The sequence below is a fragment of the Temnothorax longispinosus genome, chromosome 6 (assembly GCF_030848805.1).
Source record: "Temnothorax longispinosus isolate EJ_2023e chromosome 6, Tlon_JGU_v1, whole genome shotgun sequence".
In the NCBI taxonomy this organism is placed as follows: Eukaryota; Metazoa; Arthropoda; class Insecta; order Hymenoptera; family Formicidae; genus Temnothorax; species Temnothorax longispinosus.
In genome coordinates this window covers 4,044,647-4,069,433 of record NC_092363.1, presented here as the reverse complement: position 1 = coordinate 4,069,433, position 24,787 = coordinate 4,044,647, and the positions used below count along the sequence as shown (strand labels likewise).

Genomic DNA, 24,787 nt, shown 5'->3' with positions numbered 1-24,787 from the left:
GCTACGAGCGAAAATGACAATGTTTCAGATGACTGAAAGCACACATTGCCATTATGGCAATGCCTCAGATGATCGAAAGCACACATTGCCATTTACACGATTATCTCCAGCCTTTCCAGCACAATCTGTCCAAGAGGGTAGGGAAAGTCCGGAAGACTTGACCATAGAGGAGAGTTGAACCACTTCAAATATCTCGTTTAAATTTTCAACAAAGAGCTCAATCCGAGCACGTGACAATATGACGCTTGGTAGTGCGTTTCGACTGTGAGTGAGACAAACGTGTTTTAACGTGCTCGGATTGAGCTCTTTGTTCAAAATTTGAACGAGATATTTGAAGTGGTTCAACTCTCCTCTATGGTCAAGTCTCCCGGACTCCCCCTAAATAAGATTACGCCTTTAAGGATGATGCTTTACCAAGATTGGGGGATCGTTGCGGTACCCAGGCTGGACGAATAATCCGTGTAACTTCTGTGCGTATAACGCCCAATATGCTTGTTCGCTTACGCGAACTCGTAACAAGATGTCTGGCGTCACGGACGTCGACCAAACTTCACCTCTTTCACTGCAGGACACTTCCAATTCACTTTTCAAGTAACGGGAAATCCTTAGAATTATATAGCGTAGGCGGAAGTCAGTCAGGTCAGGTCGGGATATTAAGAAAAGCTAAGTTTTCCTCAATCAGGGAACAGGGACCGTACTACTTCTTACTCGTATGAATTTACGTTCAAGAGTGCGAGAAAATCAATATCAAGTCCCAGTTTTTTTTTATTATTATTGATTTATTAATTTGCAAACGTCGTTGCTAACGTGCCGGTCACGTGTACGTTGCTATACCGATCACGCATGCTTTCAATCAGATCATATGAGACGCGTTTCGCGCGTCTAACTTCACGCCTCTGACTCTTCTCGCATCGCGAACTCTAAACAATGGGTTTCATTGAATGAAGCGAAAAAAGTGCGAAATGATGCTATTATCATTATTATATCGAATTATCATATCGATAATCATAATTATCGTGGGAGAGAAACGTGATATCCCTTTCAATCGATTTAAACGCAATCAAAGAGTCGTGCAAAAGATTCATCAAGCGGGATTAGAAATACGGGAAAATCCAGATCCATATCAAAAGTGACACCCAGGAATCGACAAAATACGATTATTGCTATCCTCGAATAATAAGAAAAATAATAATAAAAGTAATTATTAAAAGAAATTATAATAACTTATTACAAATTATGTCTACTTTAAATAAAATACGCTAAGATTTGTATTTAATTTGGCAGCTGCATTACCAAAAATATCTCAAATAAAAAATCGTGGAAAATATTTCAATAAAAATATTTTTAAAATCATAAAAAGTTACAAATGCGATATGCTAAATAAATATAATTACTTAAATTATTAATTTTAATAATTTCAAAAAATAAAATAAAATTAATTAATATATATGAAACCGCGATGAATCAAAAGAGAAACATTTTGAGAGAATAAAATTCCAATGACAACGCAGTATCACCTGATCAATCCGTATCAGTACATCTCCGATATACTACTTCGCAACTGATCGATCTAATCTAATTTCTTAAGAAAACTTGACAATCGTTGGACTACTTACACGGAAGAGGGGCGACGCAATTAGAAACAGGTACATATAAAATCGCGGTGTCGACGAGTTCAAATCAGGCTTCGGTCAGTGATCAGACAATGGCGTTGAGTGTTCTGTGTCTCCTCGGCCTTCTGGGTTTCTCTCACGGTAAGTGATAATTCTCTCGAGTTGACCGATAATCATTCGTTCAAATGAACACAAATTAATAACTCTCTTAGAAATATCTTGGGAAAAATCGCTTTATTGTGTCGTATTATTCAAATAAGTGATTTTTTTTGTTTATCTGCCAATCAATTAAATACACAAATAGAAATAATCGCAAAACTATCCTTTATAATTTTCAATAAAACTTCGCTGAAAAATTGCTAACTCACACAGATCCAAAAATTCAGTATTAAAACACACCTGAGAAACGAACTATTACTTGTTACAATTTAAATCTCTGTGAAGATTGCGTTTCTTCCGCTGCATTTTACATATATAGTGATAATGACTTATCGTTGCAGCTGGAGTCCTTCCATTCTTTGATCCCAGGATCGTGAATGGAGAGGATGCCAAAGTAGGCGAGATTCCATATCAGGTACATGTTACCAAATTCATTACAAAAATTAACAGTATATATATGTAAACTAGTATACGTATATATATATATATATATATATATATATATATATATATGTTCGTATAAATACTTTTCATTATAATTAACGTATGAAAATATATATGAAAATATATGAACAGATGCGCAGATATTAGAGTGCTATGATATTTTCACAGATTTCTCTTCAAACTAAATATAATTCCTTTCACTTCTGTGGTGGATCGATCCTGAACGATAAATTTGTCATCACAGCAGCTCATTGCGTTCAGGGGTAATTTTATTATTATTACTTTTAATAAAATAATTGCATATTATTCACGCTAATATATCTCTCTACTATAAACATTTTCATGCGTACATACGTGTAAATATTATTTTACCAATGTAAAAAATATGACAATTCACTGTATTATATATTTAGATAAAAATTTAAACAATTATAAATTTCGTATTGCAGCCGACGCGCCACTGACATAAAAGTTGTTGCTGCAACAATCAGTCTGACAGACCAGGAGAAATTGCAGCATGATGTCGAAAAAATCATTATTCACGAAGAATACAACTTCGCTAATTCCTATATTAACGATATTGCTTTATTGAAGGTAAGCATGGCTTAATCTTTCTAATTTTTTTTTTCCTAATAAAATATTACAAATCTCAAGTAAAAATTGTCTTTCAGGTAAAAACTCCCTTCGTAAAATCTAACAAAGTTGGACACGTTCCTCTGCCACCAAAGGGACATACCGTTAAGGCCAACGATGTAGCTGTTGTATCAGGATGGGGCAGACTCTGGGTAAGTTTTTTGTCATTTTAAGTATCATTTCGTCTATAACTTAGACTATAATACTAGATATTTATAATATCTAGTGTAAAAAGACTAAAAGCAATTTGGTGTCACTCCGAGAGCAACAGTTATAAATATTATTGTGAAAATGCAGGAAGGTGGAGCAGCCACTACTAAGTTACAACGAGTCAACATCTTGATCGCTGATCAAGAATACTGCAAGTTGATGTACAACAATATGGGAATGAACGTCTTCCCCACGCAAGTTTGCGCGTACCATCCGGAAACTGAGAAAGGAGCTTGCCACGTAAGTTTATCTTAAAATTTCAACTGCCATTGCATCGGTCCATCTATTTAATATCCTCACGACCAAATCTAAAATCTGTATTTAAAATCTCGATGGAGAAATTAAATGCACAAAACAAAATCTGAGCGTCATATTTGAAATGGCATCTTGCTTCTTCCAGGGTGACTCTGGTGGCCCATTGACTGTCGGTGGAAAACTCGTTGGATTGGTATCCTGGGCGAACGGTTGCGCCAGCACCTCCTACCCCACCGTCTATACACGTGTTGTCTCTTACCTGGATTGGATTGAGATAATTATCTGGTTGGAATCGTGATTTCTGCCCAGTGCTCTGAATATCAACGTGAAGAAATTCTAACGCGGTCTAAACTACTCCCTCTCACTTCCAACTATGGCTTGTACTTTGTCCTTCGTTCTGTATAATTTTTTAGACATCGGTTCTTAAAACCTCTAAACTAAGTAATCTGAACTAAGAAAGAAAGATATTTTGATGTAAAAACTGTACGATAACGATGTGATATAGGGTTGTACATAGTAGATGCCCTCAAAATTCTGTACACATTTTCGACGAAATAAATATTACTTTGATTTATTCAAAGAAAACTACTAGTGAATTTAGCCTGCCCGAAAAGACGGTGAGAAATTATATCGCGCGACAAGTGCCGTCCGTCCGTCAGTTATCACAAATCGAATCCAGAGGGATTTCGATATAGAGCTATTGGATAGCGCAAGAGGTCGAATAGAACTGGACTCTGTCGCGGAATCAATACACCGTGACCGCGCGGCCCTCACGTGTTGCTCTTATTTCCGGTGACACTTGGCAGAGCGGAAACGATGCGCACGTTTCAGCCGTAATTGACAGTCATGATCGTATCGACAATTCTCTATTCAGTAAAACTTGATCGTAGATGAAAGATATGCGTTAATCGTGTCATCGGTAGCTTCACAAGCATATTCTTCTTACTTTCTTTATGACGTCTAGCGACTTTATAATTGTGGAAAAGAAAATAGGAGATAATACGCGATGTCTCTTCGAAAAACAAGTCGCACACGCCCTCCAGATTTACGGACGAGGAAAAGGCAATCGAGAACGAAAGAGAAACTTTCCGCAAGTTACAACCCCGAGAAGAAGAAAAACGGTATAAAAATATAGACGAACTTATTACATTTGTTTTTTTTTCCTGGGAGAAGTATAACTAATAGCAAACGTTAGAAACTTTCCGAATAAGAACAAGACGAGCTGCAACTGTGCAACGAGACGGCTGCTACTCGACAAGAAAGCGCGAGCGCAGATCGTTCATACCGAATTCTATTCTGACGTATTTACATTGCTAATGAAATTTCATTTCTGCTTTCGCCGTTCTTCTGAGAGTGATAGGCTTCAACATCGCTCTCCATTTTGTTTTACTGCATGAAAAGGCCTGATGGTTGCTCATTTCTAACGGAAATTATTATTAAATGCAACTCCTTCCAGTGAGCCTTTTACTCTTTTTATTTAAAAAATATTCTCGATAATCTAAGAAGTCAGTTTCACTATTTGTGCAAAAAATATGACAATTTCACGATTTGGTTAGCGTAATTATAGTTCAAAATTTTCACCTGCAATTTAACTCTCAGAAATTAATTTGTCGCACTGAGACGGACGGCTACTTTCCGCCCCAGTTACGTAACAAATGTTATAAGCTGTCTCACCCGTATCTCGCATAAATATTCCCGAATAACTTTACGGTTCAAAACCGCGTGCTGAATACGGTATATTTACTGTCGCCTGGCCGAAATAAGATGTATAATATATGCACACGTATACTGCGAAGACCATATTCCCTAACTCAACTATCCAAGCAGATACATAAACTTGTATAGTTTGCAGAGCTTATATACCCCCTAGTCCTAGACTCTAGAGGGTTAATTTCCACAGTATTACAGTATTATGAAGTAGCCACAAAGGCATTATTCTCTCTCATAACTGCGCATAAAGTAGTATTTACAATCGTGTCAAAAGCAATCATGCATTTGCGCAGCAACTTTGTAATATATAGTACTTAAATGCAAGTAAGACAGAGCTTAGTATTATTGTCGTGTTACAAAAATATATATAAATATGAAATATGTGTTGAACTATAGAAACAAATTAAATATAATTTTGTACCACGAAAATAAATATCATAAATAACGGCGTTTATTCGCAGAGCCGTGATCTCAGTCAAATCGTTTATTAAATCTGCATCCTGAGACGAACGAATAGAAATGTCATGCAGTATATAAGGGAAAAATCCTTTCAAAAAGTGTCTCGACGAAGCCACCGAGGAGCTTCGACAGAACGAAGCCCTTTTGATTTGCGATCAATTCGGCATCGTCGCGCTACTCCTTTTCCTTCCATCTTCTCTCTCTTTTCTTCTTCTTACACATCTTACGATTTCCCCTTCATTTCTTCTTTTGGACCGGCAAAGCGATCTTGGGATAAGTCGTCGTGACAACTCAATTTTATTGGGACTTTATCGAAATAACTGCGAAACCGTAGGTTTTAGCTCGCGAATAAGTTAATGCTTTATGATCGATGACAGAAAAATAGTAAATTTCTATAATTTATGAAAATGAATCAACAATAAGGCTAAAAAAGTTTATAGAATTATATTAAATCTAACAAAAATATCTTCGATTGATTGCAGGACATAAGTTCTCTGAGACGTTATAGTTTATATATTTTAGTAATTTATTCAATTTCAACATTAAGCATTTCATTTTGCATAGATTTTTAAGTGAAAATAAATTAAGTATTTTGTATAAATTTTTAATTATAAGTAAATTTCCAAATATACATCTTACTATTTAGTGCTGCACGTACATATTCGCGGAGTAGCTTCCGGATATTGACAAGTTTACTGTAAGTCCTGTCTCATATATACAGTGTGCCACATGTACACCATTAACCGCTGAAGCATAATTTTCGTGGAACCGTTTCCATAGAGCTTCTTGGTTCATTTTGTGTAACGATTATACACGATCGTTAGATCTTGCAAATACCTACATACTTTCGATGTATACATAGCAGCTATTGCGCTCGGTGAACCTTGCTCAAACATTATGTATTGGAGAATATTTGCGCTAAAAGTAATTTATGCATACGCGAAATTAACTTAAGAAACACGCTAATGCGTTTATTAAAAGCCTAACAATGAGAAGATTTTTGTAATTAATATTGTATCTTATCTTAATTCAGAACAGGATAAACTTATATAATAATGACTATTTATATACACACACAAAATTTATAACAATTAATTGTACATAAATGCTAGATATTAAAAATATATAAACTATTCACATACTAATAAAATAAATATGACGAATGTCTGATTATCGTTTACTTTTACTACTTTTGTAATACAGAACGTACGAGAGATTTCAATTCGTCAAAAATACCTATGCACTGTTTTGACATGAGGAATGTAACTATGAATAATATTCCCGTACTCAGTAGTCTTTAGCTGATGGATCCATGATTATCGTATAAACTAAGTTTGCTCTTATTAACTGAAAGCAATCGCATCTAAAGGCAACTACCTTGGAGAGATATTAAGTCTCGCGTTTCCAACCTACGATCGAGTAAATGGCCGCATAAATGAGTTTAAATGAGCCTTCAAAACCGTAAATCATAAACTCGAAACTTGCGCCCTTCAATGTTGTTCAAATTCTCGATGTGGTCTATTAAATTCCTCCACCTCGAATAACTCTTGATTGTACGGTAATGACAGAAAATATTCGCGACGTGACGTAAAAAATAGAGGTTCCGGACTTGTCTTATACTAAATCTTTCGCTTTCATCATCGTAATGGAATTCCATTTGCGTTTCTACTCAGCAAAATTTATTTTTAAAAAAGTTTCGCCCTATAAAAACCAGATACCGGAAGAAAGCGTCACATTAACTACGAGTTATAGTTCGCATATTTTCAAATTGAATGTTCTTTTCAGGAATGTGTGAGTATCTCACCCGATGTAGAATAGCACGTGCTGCGCATACGAAATTAAGTCAAGCTTTGGCACGAGGCCAATCAAATCCCTCGGGTTTTTATCACTAATATAGTCTTTACTTTTTGTGTTATTAGTAATATTGGTTAATATGGCGAAAGTTTACGACAGGATTGCGTTTCGCAAAATTTGAATATTAAATATTACGATACGTTTATATCGTAATACAACAATATTTAATAATAGTTATAATTTATTCAACGCAGATTAGTGATTACAATATTTATACTTTTGTGACAGAGATAAGATAAGACAATATTACTTCAACATCGTAAATAAAGCAATCTTTATTCTATAGTCTCTTATGCCATTAAAGTTTCAAGAACTCACCTGCACATGAAATCGAGTATAGGACTTTTCTTCGGTCCTCTAAAGGCTGTTGGAGTTTGAAATACTATTGCAATAGGATATACACACGAGAAAGTGAATCAAAGTTATAATGTCACACCATGAGTCATCGTATGAATCTTTCTTTCGTGTTACAGTTATCTACCCCAGTTAAGAAGTAATTTAAGTGAAACAATGAATAATTTTCGTGATATCTTTCTTTTTCTTTTCTTTTCTTGTAGGTACTTATAATTGGTTACATTACATACAAAAATAAATTCTATTATTTTGCAAAATGTATTTTAGAAAATATATTTTTATGTAAACGGATTAAATGCAAAGCGGTATTTCAATTAATTATGCAAAGGTCTAAATAAAAATTGTATCTTAGTATTAATTTAACATTAATAGTATATAATATTAATACTATTAGTATTGACAGGATTATAAGAAATAAATAGAACTCGTAAGTATACATTATTTGATTCGCTTTCTATTAACAATTCATATGATTCTTTAAACGTTTAAACTATCATACTTTATATATAACACATGTGATATATTACAGTTCGAGAGATATTTCCGCATTACTTCGCATTATCTCGTGCTATTTTTATCCAATAAGAAACAAAGAAATATCTCGTTTAGGGATACCTTGGCGGTGATACTCGGTATGCATTTCTAATTACGAGCGAGACCAAAAACGGACGGACACTCACCTGTTTGCGGAGCGGCGTGACGCACTCATCCTTGGTACGCTCGAAGCGCTCGAACTTGAAGCTGTTGCTGCGGTAGAGCTCGTTGTCGCTCTGTTGCCTCCTGCAGAGCCGTCGCGTGAGCGCGCGCGGCCTGCAGGGCGCACATTCGGTGGCGAGCTCCCAGTGCAAATGCAGCATCGCGAGTTCGGCGGTGCAACGTGCCATCGCGCAACCGGCACGCCTCACGCGGCACTTGACCCGCTTGATGCGGCCCTCGGGCTGCGGCTTGTGGCCGCAGGGCTGCGTGCCGCTGCAGCTGCAGTCCGTGCACGTGCGGCGCGTACGGCGCGTTTTCACCGTGTGCGGGCACGGCTTCGCCTCCTCGCTACACTCGCACTCGCACGGCGCCTCGCCGCCGCCTGTGTGGGCGCAGTTGGCTCTCTCGTCGGCGCACTCGCACGGCTGCTGCTGCTGCAACTGCGTGGAGGAAACAGGGGATGACGAAGATTGCGCGGCCGCTCGGCGACGGGTACCGGCTGCGTGCCGGCAGGAACGATCCGCGCACTCGCATCTGCAACGAGAAACGTGTTAACGAATGAGAAAAGGACGAATTTGAGCGACGAACATTTGCCAAGTTACAGGACAAATATTAGAGTCAAAGAAAAATCTTTCTATTTTTTAATTTTGAAATTGTTTACTTCTAAATTTAGATCATTAATTACGCTAAAATGTACAGTTTCGTTATTTCGAGGCACACGAATCGCAAACGTTACTGCTTTCGAAGCGTCGTATTGATCTTTCTGAGATTTAAATACCATACGTTAAGCAATTATGCAAGTGTCCATATATTACTGGAAAATGTCGATTTCTACACAAAACGGTCGCGACATACTTCGCCCGAGATATTTGACAGCCACAAGTTGGACCGCGAGAGTTCCTATCGACTATTGGAAACTTTATTTTAGCGTATTATCGCACAATAATGTTGTAAGAACGGAAAGATTCCGCTCGAGGAAAATAGGAAGAAAACTCAAGTGAAAATCTGAGGACTGTGATCGTTCGCGTGTGGCTATATCGTGACTAAACTTCAAAGCATCCCAGATAATTGCATCGCGAATTAAATTGACCTCATTACTAAATTGATTTTATAATTTTCTCTCTAAACTTCTCTCGTTTCAATAATGTTAAATTTGCAATTTCTTAAATTTCTTGCGCTTCCCATGTTTCTTTATTAATGAATCTCTTTCATCAGGAAATTTATGTATGCAACATAAACGTTTCAATTCCCCGTGTATTTATTTATACACGTTAACATTATGTAAAGTACAAATTGCAGTGTAATTGCGAGAAACATCTTGTTTCGTGATAAATTCATGTTAATATATCCATAAATGCGCACGTACAAAAAAAATCTACTCCGTAATTTAACAAAACTATATAAGCTATTCACGATATTCATGAAAGCCAGAAATGGGAATAAATATACAATATTCTCTGCATAATTTGCCGTAGCACGTGGCACTTCGTAAATCAATATCTCAGCGTTCTAGAGAAGAGATAAAAGAATTGGCACGAATTGGCATTCTCAGGTTCTTCAAACAGATGAAGATTTCCTCCGTTACTCCGACATGAAAATGCTTTCAAACGTTGCATTTCACGTTTCGCCATCGCGTAAATCCTCTCATGTTAATTCAGACAAGGTAATCACCTTGTTTACCCTACAAACGTCAACCTCGGTTTGGCTGTCGAGCGAACTAGGGTTGGCAGGTCTATGGGGTAACTATACTATTCGCGTTCACCTAAAACCTGCTTACGATCGGCGCAAGTGCCAACGGTACGTTGCCACCTGACCTCCACCATGCCTTCCACCCCTTTCACCGCGATCTTTCAGACCGCGCGGTTGAGCTTTATGTAATCGACCGTTACCTATCGCCATCGAATCACGATAATGTCAAAAATTGCCACCGATAAAAGTTATTCGCGAAGTAAAATGGCACGAATTAGACAAAAACCGGGGATAAAAGGAGATACGGATAAAACTGGAGCACCACCCTATATGGATATAACTGTTGCTCGTCATTTCCACTGCTATCGATCGCACGAAGCGACTGAAATTTCGAAGGGAATAATCAACGATAGTCTTTCAAAGGAATTTATCACGACACAATGCCGCAATACATATACGCAAGTACCGGCAACAATTTTTTTTTTCGATTATCTATCACCAGAAAGGTCATTGGTCAACAAGTGCTATCGACCGAATAGGTGCAGAGTCTCTCCCGTTCTATGAACCGCGATAGCAATAACTGTGATAGCAATATCACCAACCTACCCCAATTTTCAACCTACCCCAATACAACTACCCCCCCTCCCCAGCTGGCTTTTACAGTACAGGGTGGAATACACACGGCGCTATTACATCGTCGCGTTTATTTACCTTCTGACCCTTCTCACGGCCGATCCTCGCTGGGCATGCGGACAGGGCTGTGCTTCCGGCGGACAGTCGCAGCTGATGGTGGCCGCGGCGGCGGCAGCGGCGGCGGCAGTAGAAGCGGGAGTAGCCGGTCGGGTACGACGAACCCTGATTAGCACTGGATGCACCGGACACGGCTGCACCTGGCAGCCGCAGACGATAGTCTGGGGCCCGCCGCCGGAGCTGCCGCGGGACTTACGGCCGCCGCCGCCGCGCTTCGCGCGTTGGTCCACGTGCAACTGGCACGGCTGCACGGGACAGCCGCAACGGGCCGCGGCGCCGCGACGTCCGGCGCCCTGTACGCGTCTCCACACCCGCTCCATTCAACCACCGGCGTGCGACTGACAATCGGCCGCCCCACACCATCGTTAATCCGGCGGATCGCGCGGGCGCGCGGGACCGCTTCGATCCTCTCCGCGCGACCTCGGTCGTCCTCGGCTACGTCGTCTCTCCGGGGGATGAAACACCCCCTCTGGCTCTCCGACCGTCATGATGCGCGCTGGTCCACGCTGTCTCCCTCGCGCCCCCGTGACGTTCCTTCCTTCCAAATGCGCGTGGGCGCACGGACAAATCCGGGCGTTTACCCTGAGTGAAAGGTCACCGTTGACTCCTTAGCTGAGATCTCGCGCGATAATACGTTGCCTTAATATAGAATTAAGATAATTGATGTTTGCCTCCGAGTTTGAGGATCGTGGGAAGACCTTAGTAATATATGCGACATGATGAGAAAAGTGCGAATACTATGTGCGTGTTCCTTATTAATGACATCCGATTTCACCCTGAAGCTCTGTGCTCGTATATTAGAGAATTTTTAAAAGACATTTACAAATTTTTATTTACAGAAATTTACAATAATTTTATAAATGTGATTGTGTTATATAAAAGCATGTATCCCCAGAGAATGTGTATTAAATAATCCTCTAATAACTATAAACAAAAGGACGCTGTATTTTCCTATGTAAAATTCAACTAATCATATCAATCACATTAAGTCGATCGTGTTGTACTTAAAACCGAAGCAGCAAAAATCTGCTGCAGAATTCGTGGTATATTCTTAAGATCCATGCACACAAACGCGCGACCAGAAGGCATCTTCTTCATCAATCTAAAAATAATACAAGTGTTTTAATTAGCACCGATCGATAGGATTAAGAAAAGACGAGTAACAAAACGATAAATTTTTATTATCGTTAAAACTATACCTGGTCGCTTGATCACCCAACGATCCAATAAAAATAGCGTAGGAATTCACGTCCGCGTTAGACGTCAATAATTTTGCGAATCGTGCAGGAGAGATCCCGTAACGCTCTAGATTCGCATCCGAGAGTACAACTACGATTGATTCGTCGGAATCCTCTTTCGCCAAGCTCGCAATTGCATGCTGCGTCGCCTCCAATGTATTATCGCCGGACGTGCAAAATTGCGAGTGAGCGTGCATCGTCTGCGAAGATAAATAACCGCTCGTTAATTAAATCGCGTGGCTTATCCTTTCACGAGAAAAGAAAAACGACAAAAATGAATCTACTCGCCTTAATCACCTCCAGCCTTCGTTTATTGTCCGTCGGCGGTTGCGTGCGATCGACAAAGACAATACGGTAATCGTCGCCGGAATGGCCGACGATGTCGTATTGAAATTTACCCTCGTAACCGCTGAAAGCCTCCATTACCATGACACAGGCCTCCAACTCGCGATCCAGCCGGCCGTCGTAGCCGTTGAACCTGTACATGCTGCCGGACACGTCCGCGACGAGTTTCAATCGTTTCGGTTTCAATTGCGGCGCGCCGATCTCCGGCTCCTTCTCCGCCCGGCGCCGATAAATCGTCTTCTCGCCGGTTAATCCCTCGATTAGCTTCGTATCGTCCAGCTCGCCCGACGTCTGATGCCTGCACCATTGCCGCTCGTTGCTCTTCGCCTGCAGCGTACCTATAAATGGCATGCGAGCGTGCGATACGCGATAAGGAACGCCGACTTCCATAAAAGCCGGATTCGCGGGGACGCTCACCTAATATGACCCTCAAGGCCTGCACCTGATTGTGAACCGCGTCGCTGAACTGAGCGTACAGCTTGTGGTCGTACTCGCTCATTTTTATGTCCTTGAGTCGCTGCTTGAATGCGCGGAGGCCCATCTCGCGTGCGGCTTTCTTTATATGCTCCGGCACCGCGTTCTTCTCCTCGTCGCTGAGTTGATGTACAGTGTGTCCAGCGTCCAACCGATACGGACCCCCCTTTCCGCCCAAACCCGCTGTATCTCTGCCTAAAATATAATTTCACGCGTATCCTATTGCAACAGTTGTTGATGATCAGAGACACAGGAGATAGTATTTTAGTGCGACAACGTGTAATTTCCCTTTAGATTTTATCCTGTTCGTTATCTCGTTTAAATATACCCGTACCTCCGGTTCCCCCGGCCCAAGTGTTACCGCCCACGTGCGGTTCGTTATTCTTATCGATCCTTCCGTGTTTCGGCCCGCTGACATTCTGCCCCGAATACCTCTCTTTCGTGATCTGCATCTTCTCCTCGTCGGCGCCTATCATTTTACGCCACGCACCTAACGACTTTTCTATATTCGTGATTGATGTCTCCCATAAACGGACGCAGCCACCGGCGTCTATTGTGACGAGACCTTCGTTCGACGTAAGTGACGCATAAAGCGGAAGGTCCTTCGCATACAGCCACTGTGTCAAGGGCGAGACGTTAACCGGTCTGCGTAAAAGAGATTTAATGATTTTTCTCCGTTGTTCCATCGGAAAGAAATATGCGCAATAATAATAAAAACATATATGACATATCAATATTATCTTTCAAAGACAATAAAAACGTGAATAAAGTTCTACAACTCTCATATTTCATAGCATCATATTACATTTTTTATTTTAATTTATTTAATTTTTCCTTAAAAATTTAATGCTTGTTGCAAATTTACTTACTCCGGAATAGGTATGTATCGCAGCTTGTGGTTCACCGTGTCGACTATCTCTAAGTAGCCGGAAATTCCCGTGTGCTTCGTGTCCTTCGGATAAACCTCGTCGGGTACCTGATTGGGCGAGATCGTTCGGATCACCTGGCCGTTCTGCGTAACAATAGGCGTTATGAAGCTGCGCGTTCTTCCTCTCCTCGGCCAAAAGTGCAGCTCGTTAGAGCTGTCCAAATCGGGGAAGCCCGTCGCTATGCCGGCGTACGTATTATCGGTCACCAGGAGTCTGTTCGGGCAGTCTATTTTCTGCTGAAGAGCTTTGCTCAGCTCCGTTTTGTGCAGGCTGCTCCTGCCGCAATTCAAGACACTGCCGGTCTTCAGATCGACGCTGTTAGACTCGGCCAACTCGCGCAGCACGTACGGGCACGGATCGGAATCCGAGGATTTCGTAAGAATGTACTTATCCTTCGACGCGTCCTGAATCAACCATTTCCTGTCGGACGCGAGTAAGACCGATTCGATGTTGCACGGCAAGCTCATCGAGTAAGCGCACATGCTCTGCAAATCGATAACTTCGAGCTTGTCGTGGTCCTGCGTGTACAAAACGATCAGATTATGCGACGGGAGTAGATCCGCCTTCATCTTCCACTGAAAATTTTTGCTCCTGAAGGCGTTCGATATCCTGTCGCTGGCGGTATCCAGAAAGGACGAAAACTGCAGTTCTCGAATCGAACCCTCGTTTACGTTTACCACGAGTATTGAATTGCTCTAAAAACGATCAGATCCGATGAACGCTATTACGAGGGAAAGGGAGGGTTTGCGTTACTAACAGACTACTTACAGTTTCTTCGTGAACTAAAACGTCCCCGAGATTGTCGACCGCGATGCTGTAAAACGGCATATTGCCCCTAACGGGGCTGATCACACCTTGCAGCGACGTTTCGCGAATCTGGTCGGACTCCGGCGTCATGCTAAATATACTCAGGGGATTCGAGGTGAGAACGTGTATTCTGTCGTCCGTGCCATCCCCTTTACTTCCATTCGCGACCGCTAAAGCGGTCACCGTGCTGTTTTCGCTAATGGGTAGTGTCCAGTAACTCTGGAGTTCCGTGAACCAGGCCGATCTGGCTTCAACTCGATCCAGCGTTCGATCGTTTTGCGTTGGAAATGTCGGCGATTTCAACTTAACGTACCTTTCCTGAACGGGCATATTTTGAAACGTGCTCAAAACGTTCCAACTACCACAGATCTTCATCTCAGGCAAAGGTATTCTGCAATGGAAAAGGGGAAAGGACATTGTACGCGTGTGAAAATCGACATTTCGTATCTTTATTTTTCTCGTATTTTCATTTATTACGTATAACAATAGGTTCATCATAAAATTGATAAAGTACAAAATTGTCCGAATTAATTATATTTTTCTAATACTCTTGTGTGTTTATATATTTTACAAAATACTTAAAGAGAGTACGTAAAGATTATCTTACTCCTTAGCTAAGGCAACATTGGTTGGACTCGTTCCAACGGGAATTCCGTGCTTATGGAGCACGGTTACCAAAGTGTCGAATATTTCCTGGCTATATCGATCAAAATCGAAGACGTTACGCACTACGGTACCCAACGGTTCGTTCGGAAATTTCTACAACATTATTAAAAAGTGCGTCATCAATTACATCGTCACTGATCGATCATCCTGAAAGATCCTCGTATCATCTTACCTCTAGATGTTTAACTAAGTTAACCACCTCTCGGGTCGAATAAGGATACGAGACTAGGCCTTGGTCGGCCATACTTCTCAGCTCGCCGAAAGCTCTCACTAATTTATGTATCGTCCGCTCGTCTATGTGCGGACCGTACTGCTTCAGGAGCTGAATCTCGCTTCGAATACTCGGATTGTCGACGGAATGCGTGCTGAACAGGTCTCCCAGAGCGCCGAAGAAGTCATTGCCCAAAAACGGGAAACCCGGCCTGTTAGCCAACACGATCATCCTAAAGTCCGGGTGCATCGGTATGCTGTTCGCGCTGCGGGCGTTCCCGCTGCCACGGGGAACAATTCGTCGACCGTCCGACAGAATCATTTCGCCCGATTCCACGAGGGTCTGAAAATGACAGGAATCGTCTCGCGATTCACGACCGACAAAGTGTTCGCGCCATAATGGCTCCGCTATAACGTCGAGTACGTACTTTCAATATACACGTCACATGCGTGGGCGCTTTGTCCGCCTCGTCGACGACGAGGACGTGGCCCAGTTTAACGGCCTGTACGAGCGGCGAGTCCTCGTAAACGACTTTGCCGTCCCTGACCATCGGCTGCAGAGTCAAAGTTTGCACGGTCGTATCGCGGTGCAGCTGAATGTACTCGCGCGGCCGGTTCAGCAGCTGCAGCAGCCGGTCCACGATCTTGTTCTTGCCGACGCCCTGATTGCCGACCAGCAGGAAATTCTGTCCCAGACCGAAGTCCTGCAACAGTCGCTCCAAGAGCGCGACGTGCTCCGGCACGTCGTAGAACACGATGTCGGGTACTTTACTGAGCGCCGTGGTACGATACCGATCTGCGACCGTGTCACCGATCCTAACAGAGTCTTCCGTAACCGAGCACTCGATCGCCGAATCCACCGTGGACTTGGGCGGGACGATGCCGAGGCGACGGCAGGAGTCCTCGAGAGCCTCCTTCGCGATCGCCGGCAAGAAGCGCGCCAGACACGCGCGTTGCACCGCGTTGTAAGCGTCGTCGCATCGAAATCGATGCATTCGCTCTGCGATTCTCAAAAGCTGTCGAGTGCTGAGCGATCCGGCGAGAGACAGTAAGGTCGGATCGTTGGACGAACGTAAGACATGCGCTAATTCTACGATACTTAGCAATGCTTGGCTAGGTTCCCCAAACTGCAAAGAAAGTACTCGATAAGAATCTATCTGCGATCGAGGATGCATCTATACAAGCTTTCCTGCGATCACCTTTGACCGAATGATGTGAATCTCCTCGCGTTTGCCGAGCGGCCTCATCTCGTGGAAGAGGAATAAACTGAGCAGCTCGGAATTCAACCACTGACCGGACGAGCTATTGATGACCGGCGGCTCGGCCAAGGCTATCAGCCTGAAGGCGGGATGGATTCGCAGGACACCGCGGTCGCGCATCTCGTCGTCGGATCTGTTATACTCTTTCTTTATCTCGTCGTAACGATCCGCTCGTATGAGCCGCTTACCATCGTGCAACTGGAGCTCCCGATCGTGAACTAATCTATAGGCAAACGCGGTCGCGTTATCATCGCTTGTAAATTCGCTTGTTAAATACCACGAACCGCGAACGCGATTTTACCTGTGCAGTACAGCTAAGGTGCTAGAATGAATCCTGTTGATGCCGTCCAGCACGGCCAGTTTGCCGTGGAGGGCCGCGTCGACCAGCGGCGAATCTCTCCATACCGTGTCGCCGTTAAGCGACGTGGTCCGTTGTTGTATCAGGTCCCTGGAAGTCATATCCTAAGGAAATATTTCAACCGTTTCATTTCTCGAACAAACTACGCCGCGATCGCAGGCGCGACTGGTCTTTCTAAGTTGGAGCTGAGTTGGATCGTTTCTTGCTCCTCTTGCGAACGAGAGCGCAAATCGGATATTAGCGGGTACTCTCGCAAAAGGTAGACTTGCCTGATAAAGTACTATTGGCTCCACTTGATACCCTAATAAATCGGCGAGCCGTCGGACGGTGGTGGACTTGCCGCAGCCCTTCGGTCCGATCAAGCAAAAGTCGGACGCCAAATGAGATTCCAGCATGCTCGCCAACAAATTATTCTGATAATTAGTCTCTATATAATAATCGTTGTTCGCGCCATTAGATAATTGGCTCGTGCCGCGGGGAACCTATTCGCAAAATAGATACGGATACTTACAATAAGCAGCGGTGATTAATAACGTAGAACCAATGCGAATAATTATTTATACAGCTTACGTGAAAACTTGTTTTCGTATTATCGCGTTTTATGCTGATCTCCAAAGAATCGTCAGCTTTCTTGGTAACGTCTACTTTACTAGTAACGCTACGCTCCGTTTTGGAATCGTTCAATACGCTAAATGTTCCAAGGATATCCTTGACGGCATTCTGACCCTCTTTACCCAAAAATAGTTTGTACGGGTAGAATCTATGGAAAATGTCGTACACCGACAAGTCGGGATTTTTGTCCTAAGCACAAACACGCGAAATTAGTATAAAAATAACGACAAGGTGCCTGCGGTATCCTAGAAATTTACCATAATTAAAGCAGCCGACGGCAAATTGTCCAAAGGAAAATCTGGCAGGCCTATGGTGACAGCTTCTTGAGTAACTAATGCGTGAGCGCACGATAACAATTGCGACAATTTCCCACCGTCGACGTTCGGCGTTAAGTTTCTCAAGACCTCGAATTGTTCCTTAAAAATCAAATCTTGATATATAGTACCTCGATATCCCCAAAAATACACTAAAATTTAAATAAATTATCTAGCACACTCTGTAGCCTTCTATTTTCTTACAGAACGAAGGTATCGATACTGTCAAATATAATTATATTTAACTATATCACTGTATTTAACAACCAGCCAGAAGATGCAATCGAGTTTTCAGTCATTAAGCAAGCAAGTGAAGAACTTAATGCTTAATATCGTTACGCTCGCGGGCAACTGATAACAGCCTGATAACATTTCTCGCGCTCGAGCATTGCAGTAGTCACCCGGCTGACGAAAGTTCGCAACTCGGAAAGTTTACAGGGCTGTTGCTGGGCGTAATTTATTTAACGTTACTTAACGGTCTATCTGCAGTGCGTTGAACTACTAGAATTCGGTGCGGAACTATCTTCTCATTACTTCTCCGCCTTCGTCGGCATAGCTGGCATCCGAGGGAGAGGGACAGGGAGAGAAAGGCAGAGAAGAACCGACGGAAGCGTGCACGTGAGGAATGTTATATACCGCGATTCGGTACGAAACGGTCCTCCTTCCGAGAGAGAGAGAGTGATTAACACCGAGAGCTTTCCAACATTGCGCGCCCGAGCACCGAGTGAATAACTACCACTCGGCACGGAAGCCGTGCCGAGAGATATCCGCCCACCCTCGGAATTTCCATCGAAAACTTTCAATCGGCCCGAGTTATAATCTCGAGCCCTCGATCGGCCGTAATTGCGGCGTTGGCGGAAATGTGGTTTTCGTGACTCGTCCCCGGCACCCGCCGCAAAAATAGAAGAGAATCAATTTTCGGTCGAAACGTTCGGTAACTCCCTCGACACCACGTACGGTTATTACGCAGCTCCGCTCAACGTATTCAGGTACTTCCGGTTATCTGCCCTTGTCAAACATCACGTCGATTTCGAGGCGGATGAATAATAAATGATCGACGACCGATTCGCGGTATCAGTCGCGAATTAAAATGCGAGCTTGTTGTTAACCGTGAAGCCCGAGCTCGGAAAAGTTCGCAGTCTTGTTTCATAGATGTGTCACCGGGCTATCAGGACGTTAACTGGCTTATTTCGCAAACACGCGATTCCCCATTTCCACAGCAATTTCCAAGTTCAATGCACTCGCGTCGGAGATGAAGAATATCGTATTTATTATCGGATAAAAGACTGTCATTATTTCAACAGCGATATTTTTGCAGCTTTAGACTTTACTTTGCAGAAATGTAATAATATAACTTCGGTGTATATTTAGGAAATGCGGCTGGTTCTAAAGTTACCGTAACTATTGCTATGTGTTATTCAAGTGTTCACGCATCTACCACTCGTGATAAATAACTACGGATGGGTCACGGTAGACTCGGGTAGACTTAAAGTATGGCAACATTTTTTCCAAAGGACATCCATCAGCAGTAAAGTCAAACTTCTATTTTAATACGCCGACTTTCGCGATGATTGATTATTAAACGATGATGCCGTGTATGTAGAAAATAGATGTCCGCGCACCCCTTTCTCCACCAAGTTTTATTACTCTGAAAATAGACGCCGGGCATATTATAGAGCTGTCTTGTGCGATTCCTAAACACGCCGCTCTATTATTTTCGTTTTCCATTGTAGCGATTGCAATTTCGCGGAGGTGGCATACAAGTCAACGAAGTCACGAGCAATGTTACATATAATCCATGTAAAACGCAAGGCTAACTCCGATCTAATCCGAATAATATTACGTAACGTATAATAAAATCATAAATAATAAAATTTAATAAAGTAATAAAATAATATAATTTTTCGTATTTCTGTTTCAAGCAAAAATTGAGAACAAAAAGATAAGGTCGCACTCTTCTTGGGATTAGAAACAAATGACTAGAATATAATTATAATTTTATACATCTATGACGCAAATACTCTACTTCTAAAAATTGTTTTAATTTATAAAAAAAATTTTTGAAATTTTCCAAAAAAAATATTTAATTAGTGAAAGAATCGTAATATAATTTATAATACTTTAATACTGTAATAATTTATAAGTTAGCATTTTAGAGTTATAGTAACTTTATTTAAATTAAAACCGTCTATAAATTATCTGTGAACTCTCTGACATATGTGTCTCTGGGTTCGTTTCTGCGCGTGACAGCAATTTCTACCGGGCAAGCAATATGTACTCTACGCTTCGTGACGGATAATATTCGTTTCACGAGAAATGGTTTAAATACTCCATGCCGTGTAATTATTTTGAAGTTTTAAATGATCTTTTCTATGAGTTTATTATTAACTGAGTTCTATTCAGTTTCCGACCGACGTAAAACAAGGCGATGTCTCCGTCGACTCCAATTCTCTCGACAGACAATAACGGGCTCGCGACACGGCTGCGGATTAACTCTCAACGAAAATGCTATCTATCGCAGAATGTCAAGATGTATCGCAAAGTTAAACTGAAAGGGAATTGTACAGTATAACTTTTTTGTCAGCTCGTTAAACATTAAATAATAAAAAAATTTAGTAACAGAATTATCCAAAAGTTTTTTTTTTTCATAATAAGCTTGCATTCGAAAGTTTGAATATTCGGACACACTTTTGTGCATTTAAAAATTGTTGACGTATAATAATTATTTAATCAAAACTTATTTATAGAAATTTATAATTTTGTAGTTATAATGTAGTTATAATTTAATAAATACCTTACATTTTTGCAGCACCACGTCATATATTCGCGTCTCGACAAACGTCATAAAATGCACCAGGTCTTTAGCAACAATAATTGCACATTGTCACTTTTAAAAAATGAGCAAACTGTTTATTAAATATCGTTGATTACAAATATTCGCTTCGTTTCCTTTCCCATCCGCGCTGACAAATAAAAACTCACAACGCGACATCGAGGCAGGTGACGGTAAAAAGAATGTCAGGCGCAGTTGGAACGATGACACACACGAAAATAGGAACGCGCGTTTGACCAGTCTATCATTCAATCGCAGGCCAGGGATTCCAGCGAGGACGTCCGTTTCTCAATGGAATTGAAGCTCGGCATGACGATGTGCAGCTGCAGACGGCCAGGCGGGGACCACACGGCCAACCGATCGTTTCCCGATTCATCATCGTTCCTCAAATCGGACTCCTCCGCGCTCGTAGCTCGCGTCTTCGAACCGATGCTCTCCTCCCTCCGAACTCCGTCCTCTTCCGTCTTATCTTTCATCCTGGATAACCGCTTCCGAGCAAACTTCGTCTCGCACTCCAATTTCAAGTTCTTCTGCAGTTTGTAGTTCTGCACGACTACGCGCTCTCTCTCCGTGAACATCGAACCCTCGCGCGTCTGGGAGAGATGTCTCCTCCTCCTGGCGGCAGCACCCCATCGCCGATCATCCTCTCGGACTCTTGAATTCTCTTCCGACCCGGTCTCAAGCTCGTAGTCCTGCGCTCTCCCGGAGAGGTCCAGCCACTGTAACACCCTCTCGGACAACGGATTCCAATGCGCGTCCGACGGTCTATCGGCTTGCTTGTATTCCGTCATAGTGGAGAACGCGTCTCGCTGCAAGCGCAACGATTGTCCGACGCTGTTGCAATCGAGGTTCTCGCTCGTCGAAAACGTCGTTTCTTCATTTTCTAACGTTTGATAACTCACGCGGTCCTCGTCCGACTTGTCGTTCACATATATCTCCAGGAGACCTCCGGCTTTCTCGCTGCACATCCTCGCGCAGGGTGGAGCCGATTGTCTGCGCACGATCCTCGGCGGGATCTTGCTGTCCGGAAAATTCTTCTCCACCACCACGTGCAGATTCATAAAGCAGCTGTTCAAGCGATCCAGTCTGGTCTCGGCCTGTTGACGTTTCGCGGGGAAACTCTTCTCCATGGACGTTCGCGGATGCCGACGTAGCCGCGGATTAACGACGACGGGATCGTCAGGTGATAGAACAGCGTGACGCATACCGTCCACCCAGACGGTTCGGACGAACAAAGGCCTCTCCGATGATGCCCATATAGCCGGCATAACGCGATACGATGTGCGGAAGGGTATTAATAATTACCTCGAGCGGTAAATAAATAACGTTTCAAGGTCCGATAAAAAAAGCTTGGCGTTTTCTATGCCCAGTCAATTTTATTTCAGGATTCAATAACGTTATATCTCAACACTGCGCAATAGATAACTGTAAGATTATATTAAAATTTAATATGTATTTAGTATATGATTTATCTACCGCGTTTTTCGGAATATAAATTGACGGTGGTAAAAAAAAAACTATAAATCAACGTAGTTGACATCCCTTCAATATCCTTTAGTAATAAATAAACGAGGGTACGCGGATGATATTGTCACGGCACCATCTCGCAAAAAAATTTCTTCTTCTTCTTCTTCAATTCTGATCGGCACCAGGTGGAAGCGATCACCTATACGGCCATCAACGGCAAAAAATTTCAAACGAGCGAGAGCAATTGCAATCTAATTACATTCGTGACGACGCGACAGACGTTACCCGCGCTGTCGAACTATGCGCCGGGACTTGGAGAACCGACGGCTTCCCGGCTTGCCTCCTTTAATACGTATAAGCTCGTTCGAATCCCAACGTATCGACTCGCGGGCGTACACGGGGAGGACAGGTAGAGTTTCGACTGCCGGGGACACGCGATCCAAGCCGCGCGATGCCTGTGGCCATGGCGCAGCCACGAGCCCGCGTTTATATGCGAACGAGAGGAACACCGGAAGGAAGGGATGGGACGGAGTGCCCCCCGCGGAGGGGTTCCGTGACGACCTCCGCACCCCATGCCTAATGGTACGCCACTCCCGGCCCCATAAATCAGGCGAAAGTTTCGCCTGAGTAATATCCACGTGCGCAACCGTCTCCTTCGAGACGCGCGAGCGGATAGTTTTACATACGACATTCCCTTAGAATCCCCTCTTTCCTTCCCTCCCCCGCTGAATTATCCAAATTGTTGCTTCCTCGTACTTTTATCGTAACAGTTATACATCTGATAGCCGAGCGAGACTGAGAGCATAATTGAGACATAAATCAGACTCCGTGTCCCTTAATTGTCGGGGGAGGCAATTTTAATAATGGGCCCCAGGCAATCGTACGAATACGTACAATCGCGAATTACCGCGACCAAGTTTTGATGAAGCCGCATCGCTATGCAATCAGAAACTTGTTTAATGACTTTTCTAAACGTTTACTTCGACTCCGCGCGCGATATGTCCTGGAAAGGTGACACCGGTACGTTCCGCGTAACGTTCAACATTGTGACGCTTCTTGCGGAACGACACGCGGAATCTACTCGGTTTTATTCCTCTCTGGCCGATCACGTTAATCTTTTTAAAGTCACGCGCACTCGGGTATACTTACCTCGAACTTCGGCGGCGGAATGTGACGCGCCTGGAACCTGGATCTGAGAGGGGGATCTAGCGGGTGGCCAGGATATCGCGGTGACGGTAAGCCTAATGCTATTACTATAAAATCTTCGCTGACCCGCACGAGACGCCACTTGTCCAACTCCGTCTGAGTGTGCGTCTGAAAATAAATTACATATAATTAAAAGTAGCAGCTTAGACATAGTTTCGCAGAAAGACATCAACGAAACCCTATAAGTAAATCGCAGGTAGATTAGTACCTTGAGCAATTTGTCGTAGCGGGACGCCGGAATGAGAAATCTACCGTCCTCCAAATGCATCTCGCGATTCTCCAATAAATTATTTAGCACGGGCAACACATTCCGCTCCGCCTTTTCCACACCTTCGATCAAGAGAACTCGCCCGTTGGTCGCGGCCCTCACCGCGCTCTGATCGTGATAGTACGCGGTGCCGCTTTTGATCTCTCGCCTCTGCTTCAAGTCCGCTTCCGTCGTGTCGCGGGTAAGCGCGATGAACTCCAATTCCCGTCCGGTCAGCTCCAGGAAGGCGAGCGCGAGATCGCGCCTTCGCATACCCGGTCCGCCCATCAGAAACATATCTTGTCGCAAAACGTCCTTCTGCAGCATCCATTTTAAATGCCTCAGCGCCTCCTGAGAGTGGGTGTTTAACACTGTTAAAAAAGAATAAAACAGCAGCGCGTTAAATGTAGCTCTTAACGATCTACTGACTGCAACCTTGGTGTGGAGCCTCTAAGCGGCAAAGCCTGCGACACTAACAGTATTTTCTTGGAACGTATTCCGGCGTGCTCGCTGGCCTCACTTCCTTCGATACGTCAGCGATAGTGACGACTACGTTCTCTGAAAAAAAGAACAAAGATTAAATGGTTACGCCCACGCACTGTAAAAAAAAAAAAGAAAACAAGACAGCAACGAATCATCAGGTTAAGGCTGGATTCGGGGAGCGCGCTATTAGCGCTATACTATTTGCTTATTCTATCCTTATTGTTTTACACCTGATGAGCGATAAAGATAGAATGATGCAATAGCGCTATAATAGCGCGCTCCCCGAACGCAGCCAAAGTTAGTCGCCGCGAGCTCACCTGATTTACAGCGTACGAGCGACGGCAGGTTAGACCAGAGCCTGCCGGATCGCTCCAAGATTCGACCCGCTGTCGATGGACAGCGAGAATTCCGCAGGACGGATAACATCTCGAGGCGGTCTCTCAGATCTCCTTGAAATACATGATACGCAGCGGCGTCCTGCGAACGCGATTTAAAATTTAAATGGAACAGATG

At 43.1% G+C, this 24,787-nt stretch overlaps 3 protein-coding genes across 6 annotated transcripts in view; 1 reads left to right on the top strand and 2 right to left on the bottom strand.

Moving 5' to 3' along the window:
* Positions 1 to 11,177, bottom strand: part of Hwt (SH2 domain-containing adapter heavyweight) — a 171,594-nt gene extending 160,417 nt beyond the window's left edge. The window contains exons 1-2 of the mRNA XM_071781462.1: positions 10,788 to 11,177; positions 8,372 to 8,921 (exon numbers count right to left, since the gene is read on the bottom strand). Of these exons, the coding sequence (XP_071637563.1) occupies positions 8,372 to 8,921; positions 10,788 to 11,146 (909 nt within the window). The 5' untranslated portion in view covers positions 11,147 to 11,177. The remainder of the gene's footprint in view (positions 1 to 8,371; positions 8,922 to 10,787) is intronic.
* LOC139814947 (chymotrypsin-2-like) lies at positions 1,595 to 3,899 on the top strand. Its single transcript, XM_071781476.1, has 7 exons — positions 1,595 to 1,754; positions 2,114 to 2,187; positions 2,385 to 2,479; positions 2,666 to 2,810; positions 2,888 to 3,001; positions 3,147 to 3,299; positions 3,460 to 3,899. Exons 1-7 carry the CDS (start codon positions 1,706 to 1,708, stop codon positions 3,610 to 3,612), a joined length of 783 nt encoding a protein of 260 aa, XP_071637577.1. The 5' UTR covers positions 1,595 to 1,705; the 3' UTR covers positions 3,613 to 3,899.
* A 448-nt stretch (positions 11,178 to 11,625) lies between the features above and the next one.
* C12.2 (von Willebrand factor A domain-containing protein c12.2) lies at positions 11,626 to 24,726 on the bottom strand. 4 transcript variants are annotated; one of them, XM_071781458.1, is made up of 19 exons: positions 24,592 to 24,726; positions 24,269 to 24,349; positions 23,753 to 24,162; positions 23,488 to 23,652; positions 17,982 to 18,140; positions 17,683 to 17,913; positions 17,382 to 17,594; positions 17,056 to 17,216; positions 16,695 to 16,977; positions 15,924 to 16,622; positions 15,458 to 15,838; positions 15,227 to 15,378; positions 14,581 to 15,010; positions 13,753 to 14,507; positions 13,218 to 13,528; positions 12,827 to 13,078; positions 12,353 to 12,747; positions 12,026 to 12,264; positions 11,626 to 11,928 (listed from the first exon to the last, which is right to left on the bottom strand). In XM_071781458.1, the coding sequence occupies exons 1-19, from the start codon at positions 24,698 to 24,700 to the stop codon at positions 11,811 to 11,813; spliced, it is 5,544 nt and encodes a 1,847-aa protein (XP_071637559.1). In that variant the 5' UTR covers positions 24,701 to 24,726; the 3' UTR covers positions 11,626 to 11,810. The 4 variants fall into 4 exon arrangements, with proteins under 4 accessions (XP_071637559.1, XP_071637560.1, XP_071637561.1 ...); XM_071781459.1 differs by having other exon boundaries at positions 23,753 to 24,142; positions 24,221 to 24,349; positions 24,592 to 24,657; XM_071781460.1 differs by having other exon boundaries at positions 23,753 to 24,142; positions 24,227 to 24,349; positions 24,592 to 24,657.
* Positions 24,727 to 24,787: the final 61 nt, after the last annotated feature.

Coding starts and splice junctions, on each gene's coding strand:
- LOC139814947 (XM_071781476.1), top strand. CDS start 1,706: ATGGCGTTGAGTGTTCTGTGTCTCCTCGGCCTTCTGGGTTTCTCTCAC. Junction 2,480..2,665: donor GCAGCTCATTGCGTTCAGGG/GTAATTTTATTA, acceptor TTCGTATTGCAG/CCGACGCGCCACTGACATAA. Junction 3,300..3,459: donor CTGAGAAAGGAGCTTGCCAC/GTAAGTTTATCT, acceptor TGCTTCTTCCAG/GGTGACTCTGGTGGCCCATT.
- C12.2 (XM_071781458.1), bottom strand. CDS start 24,700: ATGTTATCCGTCCTGCGGAATTCTCGCTGTCCATCGACAGCGGGTCGA. Junction 16,623..16,694: donor TTCACATCATTCGGTCAAAG/GTGATCGCAGGA, acceptor CTTTCTTTGCAG/TTTGGGGAACCTAGCCAAGC. Junction 15,839..15,923: donor ATGTGACGTGTATATTGAAA/GTACGTACTCGA, acceptor TGTCATTTTCAG/ACCCTCGTGGAATCGGGCGA.